The sequence below is a fragment of the Microtus pennsylvanicus genome, chromosome 7 (assembly GCF_037038515.1).
Source record: "Microtus pennsylvanicus isolate mMicPen1 chromosome 7, mMicPen1.hap1, whole genome shotgun sequence".
In the NCBI taxonomy this organism is placed as follows: Eukaryota; Metazoa; Chordata; class Mammalia; order Rodentia; family Cricetidae; genus Microtus; species Microtus pennsylvanicus.
This window is the reverse complement of record NC_134585.1, coordinates 83,307,374-83,324,772: the sequence shown is the minus strand read 5'-3', so window position 1 is coordinate 83,324,772 and position 17,399 is coordinate 83,307,374. Positions and strand designations below refer to the sequence as shown.

General features: G+C 45.6%; 1 protein-coding gene across 2 annotated transcripts in view; it reads left to right on the top strand.

Annotated features, from left to right (window-relative positions):
* Nucleotides 1-6,468: 6,468 nt before the first annotated feature.
* Nucleotides 6,469-17,399, top strand: part of Ppp3ca (protein phosphatase 3 catalytic subunit alpha) — a 277,448-nt gene continuing 266,517 nt past the window's right edge. The window contains exon 1 of one of the 2 annotated variants that reach the window (XM_075981271.1): nucleotides 6,469-6,738. In XM_075981271.1, the coding sequence (XP_075837386.1) occupies nucleotides 6,681-6,738 (58 nt within the window). In that variant the 5' untranslated portion in view covers nucleotides 6,469-6,680. The remainder of the gene's footprint in view (nucleotides 6,739-17,399) is intronic. The other variant, XM_075981272.1, reaches the window with a different exon arrangement.

The window sequence follows — 17,399 nt, the reverse complement described above, 5'->3', positions numbered from 1 at the left end:
AATGAACATGAACATTCAATAGGTCCTGATACCTGATATAATAATAGAATACTAGTGGGTGACTTCATTACCCAAATCTCATCTTTACAGGTCATCCATACTAAAAAGCAAGAAAAAAAATCAGAGTTTAATGCTTAGATTGCATGGACATAAGATTTAAATGCAGAATCTTCCAACCAGCAGATGCAACATACACATTCCTCTCAGCAGTTCACGAGATCTTCTATAAAATAGACTACATTCTAGGCCATAAATCAAGTCTTAACAAATACAAAAGAGTCAAAAATAATTTCCTGATATTCTCAAATCATAGAGGAACACAATTGGAAATCAATAGCCGTAGAAACCACAGAAACTGAGTAAATACTTGGAGACTGAATAATGCATTTTTGAACGACCAGTGAACCATTGAAGAAATCAGGGGAGAAATTTAAAAGTTTCTAGAGTCAAATGAAAATGAGAGCAGAACTTACTAGACTCTTTAGGATAGAATCCAGGAAGTTCTAAAAGGCAAGTTTAGAACTTATATTTAAAATGAGAATAATCTTAAATAAATAACCTAATGATGCAGTTTTAGGTCCTAGAAAAAGAAAAGCAATCCAAGCCCCAAAGCAACAAGTAGCAGGAGATACTAAAGATTAGGGTTGAAATTAATGAAATGGAAACTAAAACAATAAGATAGAGACTCACTCAGACAAAGAGTTGATTTTTCCAGAAGAATAAACAATATTGAAAACTTCTGACAAAACTAACCAACTGAGAGATCAAAGAGCTAAATTTAATAAGATAAACCAAACCTATAATGTTACAATAGCTTCTAATTATTTTGGAAATATTTTGGTAATTTGTACTTCAACTAATTGGAAAATCTAGAAGTAATATATTTATTATCTACTATATATATTATCTACTAAAATTAGATCAAGATGCTATTAACAACTTAAACCCATAATAAGCAATGATATTGAAAACAGGGATGGGAATGTAGCTCACTTGGTAGAATGTTTGCCTGGTATGCAGGAAGCTTGATTTCCAGCATTAAATAAAACTAAATATGTTGATGCCTGCTTGTAATCCCAGCAATCATGATAGAGACAGGAGGATCAGAAATTCAAGGTTATTCTCTGCTACATACCAAGTTCCAGGCCAGCTTGGGATACTTGAGATACTGGAAATTTGGGTTTGTTTCTTCGCTTCATATAATTTCATTTTTGGTTGTTTATGGATCCTAACAAAGAAAAGTCCTTGACCAGAAACATTCAGTGTCAAATTCTTCCAACTACTCAAGGAAGAAGAAATATCAATATTGGTATAACTATAGAATGGAAATCAATACTACCAAACTCATGCTATTAAACCAGCATTACCCTGATACTCAAACTGGACAATGGCACACAATGAAGAAAAACTATAATCCAATTTCCCCTTTGAGCAGAAACAGAAATTCTCAACAAAATGCTGAGTAACTGAGTAAGGGTATCTAAGTTGGTTTCATCCCAAAAGAACCAAGAAAATTTCCAAAATCTGAAAAGTAGGTTATTCTCTAAAATAGGATAAAGAATATTTAATTCCTTTCTTTGTTTCTTTTTTCCTTTCCCTCTCTCTCTCTCTCTTATTTATTTATCTATCCACTACCTACCTATTTATTTATTTCCTCTGGAACTAACAAAGCACATGTCTTAGGGTTTCTATTTCTGGGATAAAGCAACAAGACCAAAAGCAACTTTCAAAGGAAAGAATATATTTATTAATTCTTATACTTTCTGGTAATAGTTTAGCAGTGAGGGAAGTCAGGGCAGAAACTCAAGCGGGGCAGGAACCTGGAGGCAGGGATTGAAGGAAAAGCAAAGGGGGAGGGCTTCTTTTTGGGTGGCTGACTGCTTTCTCTACCATCCCAGGACCACCTGCGGGTGGTGTCACTACTCACAGTGGACTGAGTCCTTCTATCTCAATCACTAGTCCAGAAAATGCCAAACAGAGATGACTACAAGCCAATCCTATGGAGGCAATTTCTCAGTTAAGATTCCTTCTTTCAGATGGTACTAGCTTGTGTGAAACTGGAAAAAAAAACTGACCAGAACAGCACAAAATAAAAAATAAAAATTATTTTTCATTGCCTATGATTTTCACCAGTGGGAGAAAACTGTGTGGATCATTTCAATGCAGTGGATCCCAAACCCACAAATCTTCCTTCAAACATGTTATTCAATATTCATCCATGAAGCAAATGGCAAATTATTCTGTGTGGAAGCAGCACCTTGCACATCAATATCTGCAAAGATAACATGTGTCTAAGACCTACACACACATGAATAGACTAAAAGGAACTAAATCCCATTGAGCCGCATTGTGGAATATTTGTTTAACTATGTAAACATGTGTTAATACAAAGATATGTTATATTTGTTTATGTTACAGAATATTTGTATTAATATATAAAGATGTGTTACATTTGTTTAATTATGTAAAGATGTGCTGCTGTTTTACATTGCCTGTCTAAGGTACCCGATAGGTCTAATAAAAAGCTGAATGACCAATAGTGAAGGAGGAGGTATAGGCGGGACTTCTGGGCAGAGAGAGTAAGTAGGAGGAGGAATTTAGGTTTGGGGGAAGAAAGACTAAGAGATGCCAGGGGCCAGCCAGCTGGACACAGAGGAAGTAGGAAAGTGGGACATATGGAATGCAAAGTAAAATGTAGATGAACAGAAACAGGTTAATTTAAGTTAAAAGAGCTCGTGGGACAAGCCCAAGCTAAGGCCAAGCATTCATAACTAATAATATGTCTCTGTGCCTTTATTTGGGAGCTGGTTGGCGGCTGACTAGGGAGCCAGTACCGGTGCACAGTTGTTCAAGACACAACTAGCAAATGAATTGTTCATTTACAGGAATGAAGACTAGATGTTCACATATTAAAAACAGAGGAGGATGTTTTTAGTCTTATGGTTGCTCTTATGTAACAGTGATGTAGCACTTTTATATTTTAGTAGATATTTCACTTTGGAATAAAGTAACTATTGTATATTAACTTCCTAATGAATACATTTATAAATCCTAGCAGACTAACACAAAAATGATTACTTCTTTTACAGAAAAAGTCTCTCACCGCCTGTCTTAGGAGGTAAGCATTTCTTGATGTGGTAATTACAAGACTTGGCTCCATTCACCTGATATTCTGCCCATACCAGGGTCTTACATGGCTCTGTATGCAGCTGAAGAGAGGTTTACAGATGGAAGGATGTGGATCAGCTACCCTATCACTCTGGTCAGCAAGTCACAGACCACTTTAGCTCATATGATCAATACCAAAAACTAATTATACAGGCATACCATGGTCAGATTGGGAAATGGACTTTCCAACTGGAAAGCTGCTTCCTAAAGAGAATTAAACTAAGGAAAAGAAGCATGTATTTTTTTCTTAGTGGATGAAATGTTTATTTTTATTTATTTATTTATTTATTTTAGACAGAGTTTCTCTGTGTAGAGCTGACTGTCCTGTGGAACTCACTCTGTATACCAGGCTGCCCTCCAGCTCAATGAGATCCACCTGCCTCTGCCTCTGGAGTGCTGGGATTAAAGGCGTGTGCCATCACCGCCCGGTTGAAATGCTGTTTTATCAATGTTTTTAATCTTACTTTTTCTTCATGAGCAAAGGACATTTTTCCAAAGTCAGTTCCTGACAATTGAAGTTATCACCTTGAAAATGAGAATTCCTAATGTAAGTTAATCTTTGTCAGTGGGAATATAGACACGGACTATTCGGGGAGTGTAACAGGATTTAAGAATAAAGAGAAACCAGGGCGGCAATAGCAGAGAGCTGTCTGTCTGAAGGGACATCCGACTAGCAGGTGCCTTGGCTGTCTGGTTGAGTATAGTTCCTGGTTGATGTGCACATTACTTAGAGTCCAACTTTACCTAAGATGTGTCTGCATTACAATGCTTACGGAACCATACACAGGCGCTAAGCGTATCTGATAATAGGAAGATGTGCCGTAACGTGATCATGATTCATACCCCCCCCCCCCCACATATCCCTTAGCGAGGTGCTGTTCTAGCTGAGGACAGAAGGGTCTGTCTGAAAGGCGTGCCTTTAGTTCCCATCTCTATCATAAAACTTTTCAATGTGGAGGTCACTTTCAGCCTCTCATCCAATTTCAAGGGCGCTTTTTCCTGTGCCCAGTTGCACAGCATCTGTGGGCAGCGTGTGGGTGAGCGAGTCTAGGCCTTGAAAGTGAGTATCCCCAGATAAGGTTCCCTAGTTTTTCCTGAAGCAGGCCCTCTTCACCCACGGGTCTTGGCAACCTCCCTCTCTGCCAGCCACCTGGCCAGGGACCAGCTTCCCAAATCTGCCTTGGCAGCTAGCTCTGCTCTTGCCCAGGAGCTGTTCGCAACAACCCCTAAAGGGGGAGATTATACAAACCTCTTAGAGGTCTTTTTACCGTCCCTGAAAATTCCACTGGACTACACAAATTTATGGAAGGACCACTGAGTTGCAGCAGAATCTGGCCAGCCACGGGGAACAGCCTCCCTTTGCTGGTGGGATGTCCCCACCCACTCCATCTCTTCCTTTGAGTCGCAGGCCTCTACAGGGTTGTTCTGTCTAGTGTCTGCTCCAATTCTTTGAAGCCACACAGTTGTCTTACTTCAGCGCCACCAGTCTGCTATTAAAACTTATTTTTTTTTTCGGGTGTAAGTTTAATCTAATCCCGGTCGCCAAAACAGTTCTCCCGACTCCATCCCCTAGCTTTTTAAAATGTTTATTAGGCCTTTATTGGGTCCACAGTCCAATTCAGGAAATAGAAAAATTCCCGACATTGAGGGAATTTGAAAACAGGAAGGATGAGAGTTAGAAATTTATTCAGCCTTCTTCACAATTTCCTTGCTGGTCCCTGGGGTTGAGGTAGGCCAGGGTTCTAAAACGTTGTATCCAGAGCCCTTCCTGAAGAGAACCTTCCTTAAACCGGAGCCCTTTAAAAGCAACTCCCTGGGCCACCACCTATTCATTATCCGTCCCTTACTTTTCTTCTTATGAGGGACTGCTGAGATACCTGAGCAAGGCTCCAGGGCCCTGCGCACAATTTGAGCATCAAGTGACTAACTGGAAGGAGCAAGATTTTTTGTGTCACCTATCCCCACTAGTGACTGCTTACACGTGTGAACAAGGAAAAAGCGACCTCTCCTGTGTTTTTCCGACTCCTTTTATCTCCTAGGAGACTCGAGGGCGTCCTGGGTCACTGAGCATAGCCTGGGTCGCATAGGCTCCAGTCCGTCTGTCCCCTACCTTGGATAACCAGCCACGGATTTCCACAGCGCCCTAAACACACTTTCGCCGGAAAGCCCCTCTTCCGGTGAAGTTGTGCACGCTTCCACCAGCTCTAACCCGCGTCCACCTAGCCCAGGCAGAGCCGCCTCCCCAAGGTAAGCTGTTTACTCGTCGCCGTCCTGGCGATCTTCCCCGGACAGCTGCGGCAGCCACAGCAGCTGCGCCGCGGCCCGGAGCTCCGGGCGCTCCTCCTTCCTCCCTCCCGGGTCTCCGATCTCACTTCTGCGGGCCACTCACACACTCGCTGCCGCCGCCACACACCCGGGAGTGCGTGTGCAGGACCCAGGGGGCGGGCAGGCTTGGCGGCACGCCGCAGGCCAGCTCCTCCCGGATCGTGCTCCCCGGTCCAGCCTCCCTCCACTCGGCCCACCTCAGGGACACCTGAGCAGCCACTGGGCGGTGGAGGCTGCAGGCCCGTGGGACCGAGTGGCACCCCGGAGAAAACAGAGCAGGAGGCGGGGCGGCAGCGCAGACCACCGCCTTAGCGGTGAGGGACGCACTCCACAGCCTATGAGATTGTGAAACAACGGCGTGGGGGCGGGCCCGGGGAGGCGGGTCCCGAGGAGGAGGTGGCCCCGGCGCTGGAGGCGGGGGCGGCGAGGAGGAAGGGGAGGAGGCGGAGGCGGGCGCGGTGGTGGCGGCGGCCGGCACGGCGGCTGAGGCGAGGTTGTGCCCCGGACTGTGTCCACCGAGCTCAGCGGCTGTTGCCTACGCGTGGAGGAGCAGCGGCGCCGAGAGGCAGAGGAGGATCGCGGGCGAGCGCGGCGGCAGGACGTCCACGGTGGCCGCGGCCCCGGCGGCGGCCGGCGACAATCGGCGTGGGGAAGCAGCGGCGGCCGCAGCGGCAGCCGCCTCTCCGCCACCGGGACGCCGAGGCGCGGCTGGCGGCGCTGACAGCCACGGCCCTGCCTCTCCTCCCTCGCCCCCGGCCCTCCCCATGTGATCGGTCTTAATCCCGACCGTGTGCGCGCGTGGGGGCTCCATTGCGCGGCGCCCGGTGTCGGTGCCGGGGTGGGTGCTCGCGTGCGCTTCTCCTCCCCATCCCCCGCCCCGTCCCCAAGAATAAAAGAAGAACCGGGAGGCGTGCTCAGAAAATAAATAAATAACCAGCACACACGCGCAGCCCGGAGCGAGGCGGCGGGGCTGGCGGCGGCGGAGGAGGAGTGAAGGCGGCGGCGGCGGAGGAGGGACGCTCGGAGCCGGCAGTAACTTTCGAGCCAGCCCAGAGCCCGGAGCTCCAGCCGAGCGGTTTGCAGCGCGGCGGCGGCGGCGCTGAGTGTCTGGCCCGCCGGTGCGGTCGGGGTGTGCAGTCGGACGGGACGAGCAGCGTGTCGCTGTCCCCCCCTCCCGGCCGCTGGAGATGTCCGAGCCCAAGGCGATTGATCCCAAGTTGTCGACGACCGACAGGGTGGTGAAAGGTAAGCGCAGCGCCGCGGCGGCCCGGGGTGCACCGAGTGCCGCAGGCGCCCGGCCGCCCCTCCCCCGCCCCGGTTGTCCCTCTCCGGCTCGCGCCGGGGACCTTCTAGGATCTCCTGCAAGCGGCGATCCCCCCCCCTCCTCCGCCGCGCCCTGCCCCCACATCGCCCACCCGGCCCCAATAGGGGCATTTTTTTTCTTTTTCTTTTTCTCTTTTTTTGGACGGGGGGCGGCAGTTGGCAAATGGCTGAGCGCCTGGGAGGCGGTGGCGGGGGTGGCGGTGGCGGGAGGGGGCGCCCGGAGGGGGGGTGACTGCTGGCAGGGTGTAGCTGCTGTGACAGAAATAGGAAGTGGGTGGCTGCTCGCGGGCTTGCATGGGATCGGGTTTATGGTTTGCTCTTTGTAGAGGGAGGGGAGGTGATTTATGGCTTTTAAAAAATTAATAGGGCATTTTTATGTGGCCGTGGCTTGCCGCGGACTGGCTCGCCCGGGCACGGTGCTCCAGGCGCTCCATTGCAGCAGTTCCCCGGGCGCCCCCTCCCCCTCCGCGGGAAGGGCCTGCACAGGACTCGCGAGAGAGCGGGAGAGCGTGGGGGGAGCCCAGCTCCGGCTGCCGCGCGCCGCGGGGGCGGGGGGCCGCGGGGCGGCGTGGGGGCAGCTCCAGGCGGCGGACGACCCGAGCCCCCGCCGCCGCCCCGGGATTTCCCTGCAGGCCCGGAGCGACGCGAGCGGTGGCGGTCCTCCGTCGACCTCCCTTGTCACCCACCGCTGGCTGCCGCCGACCTGTCATTGCTTTTAAAGGGTTCCCTGTTGGTGCACGCCTCTAGGGTGGGAAGCTCACCCCGTTCCCTTCCCCCAAGCTCCTGACACCCCCTTGGTAACGGGCTATTTGATTCTTTTATTGCCAAGGATGACATGTATATGTACAACTGGCAGAGATGGCTCTGGGTTGCTGGCTAGGAGAAGCCCCAGGGATGCTTGGGGTGAAGAAGGGGACAAAGTGGTTGTCCTTTCTACACTCCTGCGGAGGAGGGATCCCACTCTCCTCACTGTATTTCAATGTGGAATGGGGGAGGGACAGCAGATCCTCAAGGATTAAATAGTGTCACTTATTCTTGGGATTAAGGTCCTGAGCAAAACCAGGATGAGCACCAGCCTGTGCAGAGTGTGCCTCTGAAACTGGGGGTGGTGTGTGTGTCTGTGTGTGTGTGTGTTATGAACAGAGATAGTGTCTTATGCAGCCAGAGCTTTCAGTTAGAGTGCAAAGCAATCAAGGCATTTGCTCCAGGAACACTTAGGTGAAAGTAACCAGGCACCCACCGTCCATGATACATGGTCTCTGGAGTCTTAGACAGGATCCTTACTCCTTTTACATTTGCTTGGTTTTAAAGTTTGTGTGTGTGTGTGTGTGTGTGTGTGTGTGTGTGTTTGTGTGTGTGTGTTATGTTCTCTTTTATGAGAGACTAAAACATCTCTTCTTCTTTTGGTTATATTAGGTAGGATTCATAGTCAAAATAAAGAGGAGATAGTCCTGAAATAAAAAAAAAAGATTGGTAATAGAGCTACAGAGGCACAACTATCTTTTCTGCAGGCATGGATCCTTATGTAAACACTCCATGCAAATCCATTCCAAAGAACTGTTGTGTCGGAGGTGTGTTGGCTTAAAAATTCAGACCTTTTGTGTACAATACCAGAAAATGACCAAAACTCTGCAACGTATGAAATGGAGGTTTAACTCCAATCAAAAGATAACTTGTTTTCTAACCAGCTGGGATGCTACTGAGTGTTGGTAGTGAAAACCAGTACCGTGTACACGGTCATGGTGCATTCCCTGTTCTAAATCTCAAACTGTGGATTTTTAAGGTGCGAATTTAGATGGACATTGTCATAAAGTAAACTCTGTGAAACTAATTGCTCACCCATTCTCGATGTGTTGACCAGTGAGCATGGCAGAGCCAGGGTCCAGCCGTTTCCTAGCTCTCTTGCCTTATGTTTCAGTGTTGTGTCCTTACAAATGACTTCTCCCATTAGTACATTGGCACACCCATAACTCCACAAAATTTTGATTTATATATCTTTGCAGAAGTGAATTATAAATGTGGGCTATAGATTCAAAGTAGGAAACATTAGCCTCCCACCTGCTTTTGACGGGGGTCCTACTGGAAGACTTTGTTTATAGAAAAACAAATTATTGGTGACTCCCGAGTTTGAGGTGGGCACCCTGCCATGGCTTTGGTTCTCTTATGCTTTCTTGAGCGTTTTAACATTTTATGTCATCGGCTCAAAAGTCCTGACACAAGGGTCTGGTCAACAGTTTGTCATTTGTAGGATTTTTCAGGATTAGTATTTTGAGATGACAATCTGTTTTTATCCCTTTTGAATATTATATACATCTTTAACAAGTAGAAAGCAACACATATGCTGACTGGGAAAAAAATCACAGACTTATTTTTTATGTTAAAATATTCATAATATGTGGCAGGTGAAAACATGGCTTTTACTCCAGATTTTTCTGAGAACCTCATGGCATCTGTCATTCTTGAAATCATTCCTTAACACAGGAAATGGTTTATCTTTGAGGCGATCTCTGTGCTCTTGAGGCCTTGTTTCCTCTTATAAAAGGCGTCTGTAGCTGTGTGTGATGCAGGAGTAGTCAGATCGGTCCTCTGGCATGCCGTGGCTTTTTCGCAGTTATCTTTATTGCTGTGATCTGGATGACAAATTGCTGTTTACGGACGGCCTCTGCTTGTGGTTTTGTTCATAGTAATATGACAACAGCTTTCTGTGGCTCTCTGGATGTGTGCTTCCTGAATGCAACTTTCGAGAGGTAGGTTGAGTGGGAGCGTCAACTGTGGTAGTGTCGAGGCTTGTTCAGTCTGCTACTGCATGTGCAGAGCCTTTAAAGTCGAGAGTGAACGAGGCATGGTGGCCGGAGAGATGAGCAGCATTCGCTTAGATGACTTCCAGAAACAATGGCCTCAACTAGCAAATCTGCTGCGGGTTTATTCGACCCATTCTTAAATTTAAAAACAAATATAAAGTTGTTACAATTCAGAGAGAACATTTTGGCATGCTGTTTGTTGGGAGCCAGTGTCATCTGATCCATTCACTTATTTATATTTTTGGAGCATACCCACTGTTTGTTTTGAGAAAGGCTGTATATAGGTTGAAGGTCCACGGGAAACTCCAGAGACTCTTGGCCTTAGTCTTAAGAGTGAGGTTCTAGAAGCTTTTCATCGTGCCTGGCTCATATTAGGGCTTAAAAGTACACAAAGAATACCATAGTCAGTAGAAGACTCAAGTAAATGGTGCAACTAACCCCCCCACCCGCCCCCAGCACACCCTAGGCCCTGGTTTCCTCTGCAGTATGCTCAAAAACTCTATCGCAGCTTCGGTCTCCAGTCGCTGTTCCCGTCTGGCTGTCAAGTTTTGCTCCGTGACAGTTAGAAATGTGGGGAGCAGAGTAGACTGTGATGTCGAGTTTGTGGCAGCATTCTGGCTCTGGACAGTTCTCTCATCTCCAAGTATTTTCTAATGCGCCTTTTACCTTATCCCATACTGATGAGAATAGGAGACATTTCGGCAGGCTGTCAAAGGGGAGATTCCTGGGAAGACTCCTGTAGGTTGCGCTCCGTTCTCCTCTGCCGATGTTTGCTTTTTGTTTGTGGGAGATAGCTGCTGCTCTGCCTTCTCTCACCTTTGAACCCGTTGTCAGGTGCAAGGAGAGACATTCTGGGAAGATGTCTCAGATCATACAAGCAAGAATGTGGAGGAGTCAGGTAGACTGTTACTCAGTAATTGACAATGCAGGCCCTCAGTATTTGTAGCCAAGAAATACCGGTGTGACTATTTAAAAAGAAAGCAAGAATATGGCATGTCACTAATGGCCATTATACCTGCACATGGAAACAGAGTAGCAAATCACCCTGGGGGGGGGGAGCTATCAAGAAAAGCTCTTTTCAATTTATTTTACTTATATTTTAATTAATTAATTAATCTGCCATCAGTCGATTTGTTTCATTTGTCTGGCCTTCCTTTGGAGCAATTAAATTAAATTCATTGTCATTAACCACCGGTATATGGTGGGTAGAGTTTACATCAGCACTGGCTCTTAAGAAAGGCATTTGCTAGTATAGCTCATACCACAGGTGACACAGTTCTGACATGGATGAGGTACTGGAATGAACGGCATACAAATTCATGCTGCTAATTCTAAATTAGGTTGATACATTCAGTAATATTTGCTTTCAGAATTTCTTGAAAGTAAACACAACGTGAATTCAATGTGATCCAAACAGTTTGTAGGAGACTGAGACTTAGGGAAATTCCAGTGGTTGTAAATGTTCCCACCTTTTGAGAAGAACTAAAGACGATGTTGTTTGTTGCTATTGTTGTTTAAAAGTACAGAAATGAACCTTTGCTTAATAGATACTGTAATTTAAAGAGAGCCAGGAAAAGGCAACAACCTAGCTGCCTTAGAATCTAGTTAATGAGATTTTGCTGACACTGATGTAAGGTAAAAATAACGCCATTTTCAATCAATTTCTTCTTTATGAGCTGTTTAAAATGGTAATTATAGCGATGGGAAAGTATGACTTTGATGCTCTGCAGTCAACTTGGACAATTGTCATCTTCGGTTTTCTCTTATCTTTCTGTGCCACCGTGTAAAGTTGAAACTAATTATAAAGCCAAAGAGAGTCCCTTTGGAGTGTCATTGTTGGAGGACAGCATTGTTCCCGTTCCTGCCTTTAGTGAATTCTTAGTGAGACTGTGCTGCTGGAAAGTCAGGAATTGTGAAGAAGGTAGACAAGGAATGACTCAGCGGCGCATTTTATGATCATTAAAAAATAATTGTGTCCGATTTTCAGCAATTTACTGGTACAGCAATCGCTTGATATTTAAGAGGGATAGGATGAGATCTTGAATTCTTCTGTAATTGTAGGTTATGTGTTCTAACTTCACAGACCGCTTTTCTTCCATCGTGTGGGATAAAGAAGGTGGGCGTTTCCTTGGCAGCGGGTAATTTACTCATGGCTGACACCAGATTACAAATGACAACATTCAGGTCACTCTAGAATGGTCCCAATAGGTACTATTCAAAGCCGTGCTACTGGCCCCCTCAGTGGCGTGGATCGGCACTTCTTCATAACTAAAGAGAGGGAGGTAGAGTTGGTGAGATGGTGTGGGTGAGACCAGGATGCAGATAAGCCAATGGCTTCTGGAAAAGTGGCTGTTTTTGCTTGAGCATAGACATATCTTTTATGTGATCTAGGATCTTACTGCATTTTCTTTCCCGTTTGCTTTCCTCCACCACGAGCTATGCAGAAACATACTTGCTGTATTAGCAGAGATAGAACATTCTGCAGCTTTCTTTTAAAGTGTGTAACCAGAGGTCGAAATAGTACACTGTGCTGAAAAGGACTTTGTCTTGAAGTTGCTGCTGCAAGCCTCCATCTGGATTACTGACAGCGACACTCTCCACTGCTGCTGTTTTTTCCTTCCTTCCTTCCTTCCTTCCTTCCTTCCTTCCTTCCTTCCTTCCTTCCTTCCTTCCTTCCTTCCTTTCTTTTTTTCTAGGATGTACTCATCCAATGAGAGAGAGGGACATGGGCCCTGACATGGGATTTTGGCCTTGGAAGCTAAGTCTTTAGTACTTCAGCATTTTGTTTTGTATTATTTTGTAGGACTTCCACCTTATGTATGAAATTATCAGTTGCACTTTGTCTCTATAGGAAAACATATATTCCTCCCCAATGAGGGATTCTGAAGAGTCTGGTGTACCATCAACTTGGGGACCCATTCGTATTGCTAGGATGTCAAATCCATCTTCAGTGTGTACTAAGGTAGCAGAAACCAGAGTCCCACTTAAGCAAGTAGCAATAGATTATGAAAATGCTCCATCTTTGAAATGAAGGTAGATATTTTGGAAACCATCATAGAAAGGAATAGGAGTGTCCAGTTGCTTTGTCACCCACAGATGTGTGCTGGGTCATGCTCACAGATAGCTTACCCTGGGATGGAAAGGCCTCTGGGCTGCAGATTGAACACAACAGGAATGGGACTTTGTGTTTTTCTTTTTATTCCCTAATCCATGCTTTGGCCTCATAGCAAAATACACTGCAGCTTGATTTTTAGGCGTTGGGTTTGGTTTTCTCTGAATTTCAGTGTCTTGCAACTGGAAATGTTGAATATGTCTGCGGAGGATTAAGGTAAATGAGTTGCTGTCAGAAATTTCTAGACGCTGCCTCTGCTCTGTGACATACCGCCTCACTGTGGTTGTCAATTTCAGACGCTGCCTGTGATCTGTGACACACCGCCTTATTGTGGCTGTCAATTTCAGACATTGGTCTACAGTTAAAACAGGAAGAATTATTGTTGGCCTTTAGAGAGAAAGAGAGAGAGAGAGTGTGTGTGTGTGTGTGTAAATTAAGAAAAATAATTGTAAGGAGCCATGAAGTCTTAAGACACAATGGGAGTCTCTTTCCACAGCAACTGTGTTTCCTCAGCTTTTTTTTCTCCTTTGGGAGGAATTACTAGTTCTGATTCAAAATGTGCTTTTATTTCTAAGGAATATCGAAATACTTTGGAAATCGCAGTACATTGGATCCTAACCTGTTTCTTCCGTTGCTGTACGTATTTGGAAGTGCATAAAAGTGATCAATATTTGCATTCGGAGTTTTGTTTCGTGAGTTTGTTCCCTCAGACCTGTGGTGTTTACCACACTGCGTTGCCTGTTATATTCCCGGTAAATATTTGGTTAAAGATTGAGTCCTGCGGAGTTTTCATGTGTCATCATAAGCTATAAACAGGGGCAAATTATGTGCGTTTTGAGTGTTTTTTTTTTTAAGTTCTGATTCTTTGGAAATGGTTATACATGGTGCCTGGAAAATTCCTTCTTCAGCCCACTCAGGAATGGGAGGCTGAGAAGGTGATCGGAAGCCACAGCTGTGCTGAGGGTGGTTTTTCTTGCTTGGCCATTTGAATTGGCTGTGACTGATGATTTAAAAGTTTATTTAAAAAAAAAAACACCCTGAATTTGAACTTTCGCTCGAACTTGAACACTGTTTTGTAATATTTCCTCTTAAAGCAATCATTTTTTGATGTTTGAGAGGATGTTGTTCATCCTATACTGGATTTATTGGTTGATTTATTGTGACACCAAACTTTGATTTCAAGAGAAAATATTGAAAAGGGAAAACAACAACAACAACAACAACAACAAAAACAAACCCTCCTCTGTGTCCATCTGAAATTACTGTTTTCTGTAGTGTCTGTAACTCAGAAGTGCCATTTTTGCCACTGGGGCTTCTTTGCCTTGAAATACCACTGGACACTGTCCAGCTGGAAGATGTATGGGCCAGGAGAAGTTGAAAGACTACAGCATCAGCTCTGCTGAGCCCTCATTTCTGTTGAGTGGGCTTTGAGCCATCTGTTGACATTTGTTTTTAAGAATCGTGTAAGCAATGCCATTTTATCACATTAAATTAAAAGTGTTCTGTGCATTCTCTTAAAATGACAGGACCTCAGTCAGCGTTTGTGATGCTTTTTACAAAGAATTTTTTTTTTTTGTTAAATGATGAAGTCTATCCTTGCTGGTTTCTTCCATACGTTTTTTGGGATCGCAACTGTTCTTTTGGTTACTCAATTTGGACATTCAGTTTTCACTTCAGACTTCTCTCTTGCACCTCTCCTGATGGCTGAAGTCAAGGGACTCAGCCCAGCTCCTGCACTGACCACCTCGTTGGGCACAAGTTGCTGCCATGGTTTGTAAGGTGTCCGCCTCCCCTCCTCAGGAAGTGGAAAGCCCTACAGCATTGGTTCTCAAGCTGGTGGTCCTGACCCCTTTGGGGCTGAACAGAGGTCACCCAAGACCATCAGCAAAACACAGATATTTACGTTACAATTCATGACAGTAGCGAATTAACAATTATGAAGTAGCAACTAAAATAATCTTATGGTTCAGGGGTCACCACACTGTGAGGTGTATTAAAGGAACATAGCAGTAGGAAGTTTGAGAACCACTGACTTAGAGAGAGGGTCCTACCCTGTTTGTCTTTGTTTACTCAACTCGAGCAGAATGACTGTTACACTACAGGAATGTGATTCTTAATTGTTATGTGTATGGATTCATAGGCAAACTCTGAGAGGAATTTCAGGTTTTAAGTTGTGGAGTTCTCTTTTGAAGTTTTCTTCAACTTCGTCAAGATTGACTTGGAAACGTCTGATAATTTCTTGCTTTGTAAGCCACAATTCCATGGATCCCTGTCAGTTAAAAGGTCCAGAGAAGGCCGTGTATGTTTTTGAGTGATGGAGCAAGGCACTGGGCTGCATCCCTGGCACTGAGGATGGGGAAAGTGTATCCATTAATTTTCCTCAGCGGTTGATGGTTGGTGGTGACTTCAGATAAATAATGAAAGCAAGTTGCAGGAAAGCCAAGTGGCAAGCAATTGTGAGGCTGCTCTTGCACAGTGATTGGTGTACACAGGTAAGCTTGTAGCTGTGAGTCTGCGAATTAAAACAGATGCAGGAGAACCCACATTGGGATAGGATGCGGCTGAGTACAAACCCACCAATAACAAACTTTTGCTACCAGTGTAGGAGCAATAGAGGCTGCACACAATTCTCCAGTACCTAAGCAGTGTCAGAGGAGCTCAGCTATTGAATTCACACCACCTAGGATGCCTAGGAAGTGAGGTGTCTGCCCTAAGCCCTTTTCACAGATGAGCTGGGAACCTGAGCCAGCCACTAGGGATTGTATGTCTTCTTCAAGCAGGTCATCCGGGGCTCTCCGTGCTCCGCTTTCTGTTTGGGCTAAAGTATGGGCTCAGATAGCCTGAGGTCAGCTCTGTTTCCCTACATAGAAATATTCTCATCCCAGGGCATTTAAGATGAAGGGGAACTCCAGTGGCCCGTGTAAAGCATTAATATTATTTTCTGTATCCACCAACAGGAAAGGAATCTGTGTGTTGCTCTCACTTCAGGTCGGGATGCTTCTTGTTGGGCTTTGTGTAAAACTTAGGAGTATGTTGAAAAAGCGAGCTCCGGGGTGATGAAAGGATTGTCAGTTGTGGCCAGAGCAGAGAGATTTGGGATTCTGACTGAGGAAAAGCCAAGTTGCATTTTAACCAAGGATTGGAGTTTTAGGTTGTCTCTGTGTGGGATCCTGCACAGACGAGCCAGTGTTGGGAAGCATCAGGAATTTAGGTCACAAATTAAAAAAAAAAAATAACCAGGTTAGGGACATTTAACACCAGAATAGATTATTTTGGCATTTTAGAACCAAATCGTTCTGACCCGTTTTGAGTGTAAATGTGAACACACATACTAAAGAACAGTTTGAATTTTGAGATTTTTAATGCTGGAGGTAACACTGGGAAACAGCTCACGATCTGGCAGAGGCCCACCCTTCTTTATATTTTTATCTCTTAGTCTTATTCAGGTCTGGGTCTGACAAATTTGAGTCTCGCGGTTGGAATGTGCAGCCCGATTTCGGCTGAAGCCAGTGCTGACGTGGAACCCCTGTCCGGCCTTCCTGACGGACGGGCACACTGCCATCGCAGGCACAGATCAAGTGAGAGGGATCTCCCGGCTTCGTCAGGCTCTTCCTCACCCTGCCATCCGGGACCTCTCTGCCTGCGAGAAAGGCTTTCTCCTGTCTGCTGTCTGATTTCTCTAAACTTGCATTTGTTGTGTTCCAAAGACTGCTTTATCTGTTTTCTCTGAGAGAGCTTGTTCCATAGTAAACCAGCACCCTTGTGCCTCAGTCCTCTAGCTGGTTAGCCATGCTGGGTGGTTTCTAGGTCATTCCTGTATTTTATCAGTTGGCCTTTAAATCCAAGTCAGGGTGTTGGAGTTTTTGAAAATGGAGGCATTAATCAAGGTTGATCCTGGCCAGCCTGCTTTCATGGTACAGCAGCGCCTTGAGTTGGGGTCTTTCAGTTTGGTTTGGGGCCCTACTGTACCTGAGGCTCAGAAACTTCTCAGAGATAGGCTGTGTCCACCGTTCCGTGTCCCTTGACTGAATAAGGATTGCTACTGTCGTGATATTCTAAGCTTTGAAATTCCTTTTATCTTCTCCCAGTCCCTTGCAGCTTTAGGGTGTCTAGGACTTAATCCCCGTAAGGAGGAACATCCCCGAACCTAGAAAGTTATTGTGTCTCGCCAGTGACTTCCTACAGCCTTCCATTAATAATGCGGGCAAGTGACAAAGATGGTCCTGATAGCATAGCAGCCTGGTGGCATGAGAGGGCACATCCCTCGATTAATTTCGCAGCCCTCCAGAGTGGCAGATTAGCATCCCACTTGATCGGAGCCACTGTGCCCAACTGAAGGCTGTGGATCAACAGCTCCGAAGACCGTTCAAATCATTACCTATTGGATTAAATGTGATTTGGAAATATGTCTCACTAGATTTGAAGCCAGCCATGGGCTTGCAGATGTAGTATCATGCCCTGCTAACGCTGCTCCGAAGTATTAATTACCGATAGCGGTGTACAAACATTTGTGGTTTTTTGTTTTTGCTTTTTTATTTGTTTTTGTTTTTCGAGACAGGGTTTCTCTGTAGCTTTAGAACCTGTCTTGGAACTAGCTCTCGAAGACCAGGTTGGCCTCGAACTCACAGAGATTCTTCTGCCTCTGCCTCCCAAGTGCTGGGATTAAAGGT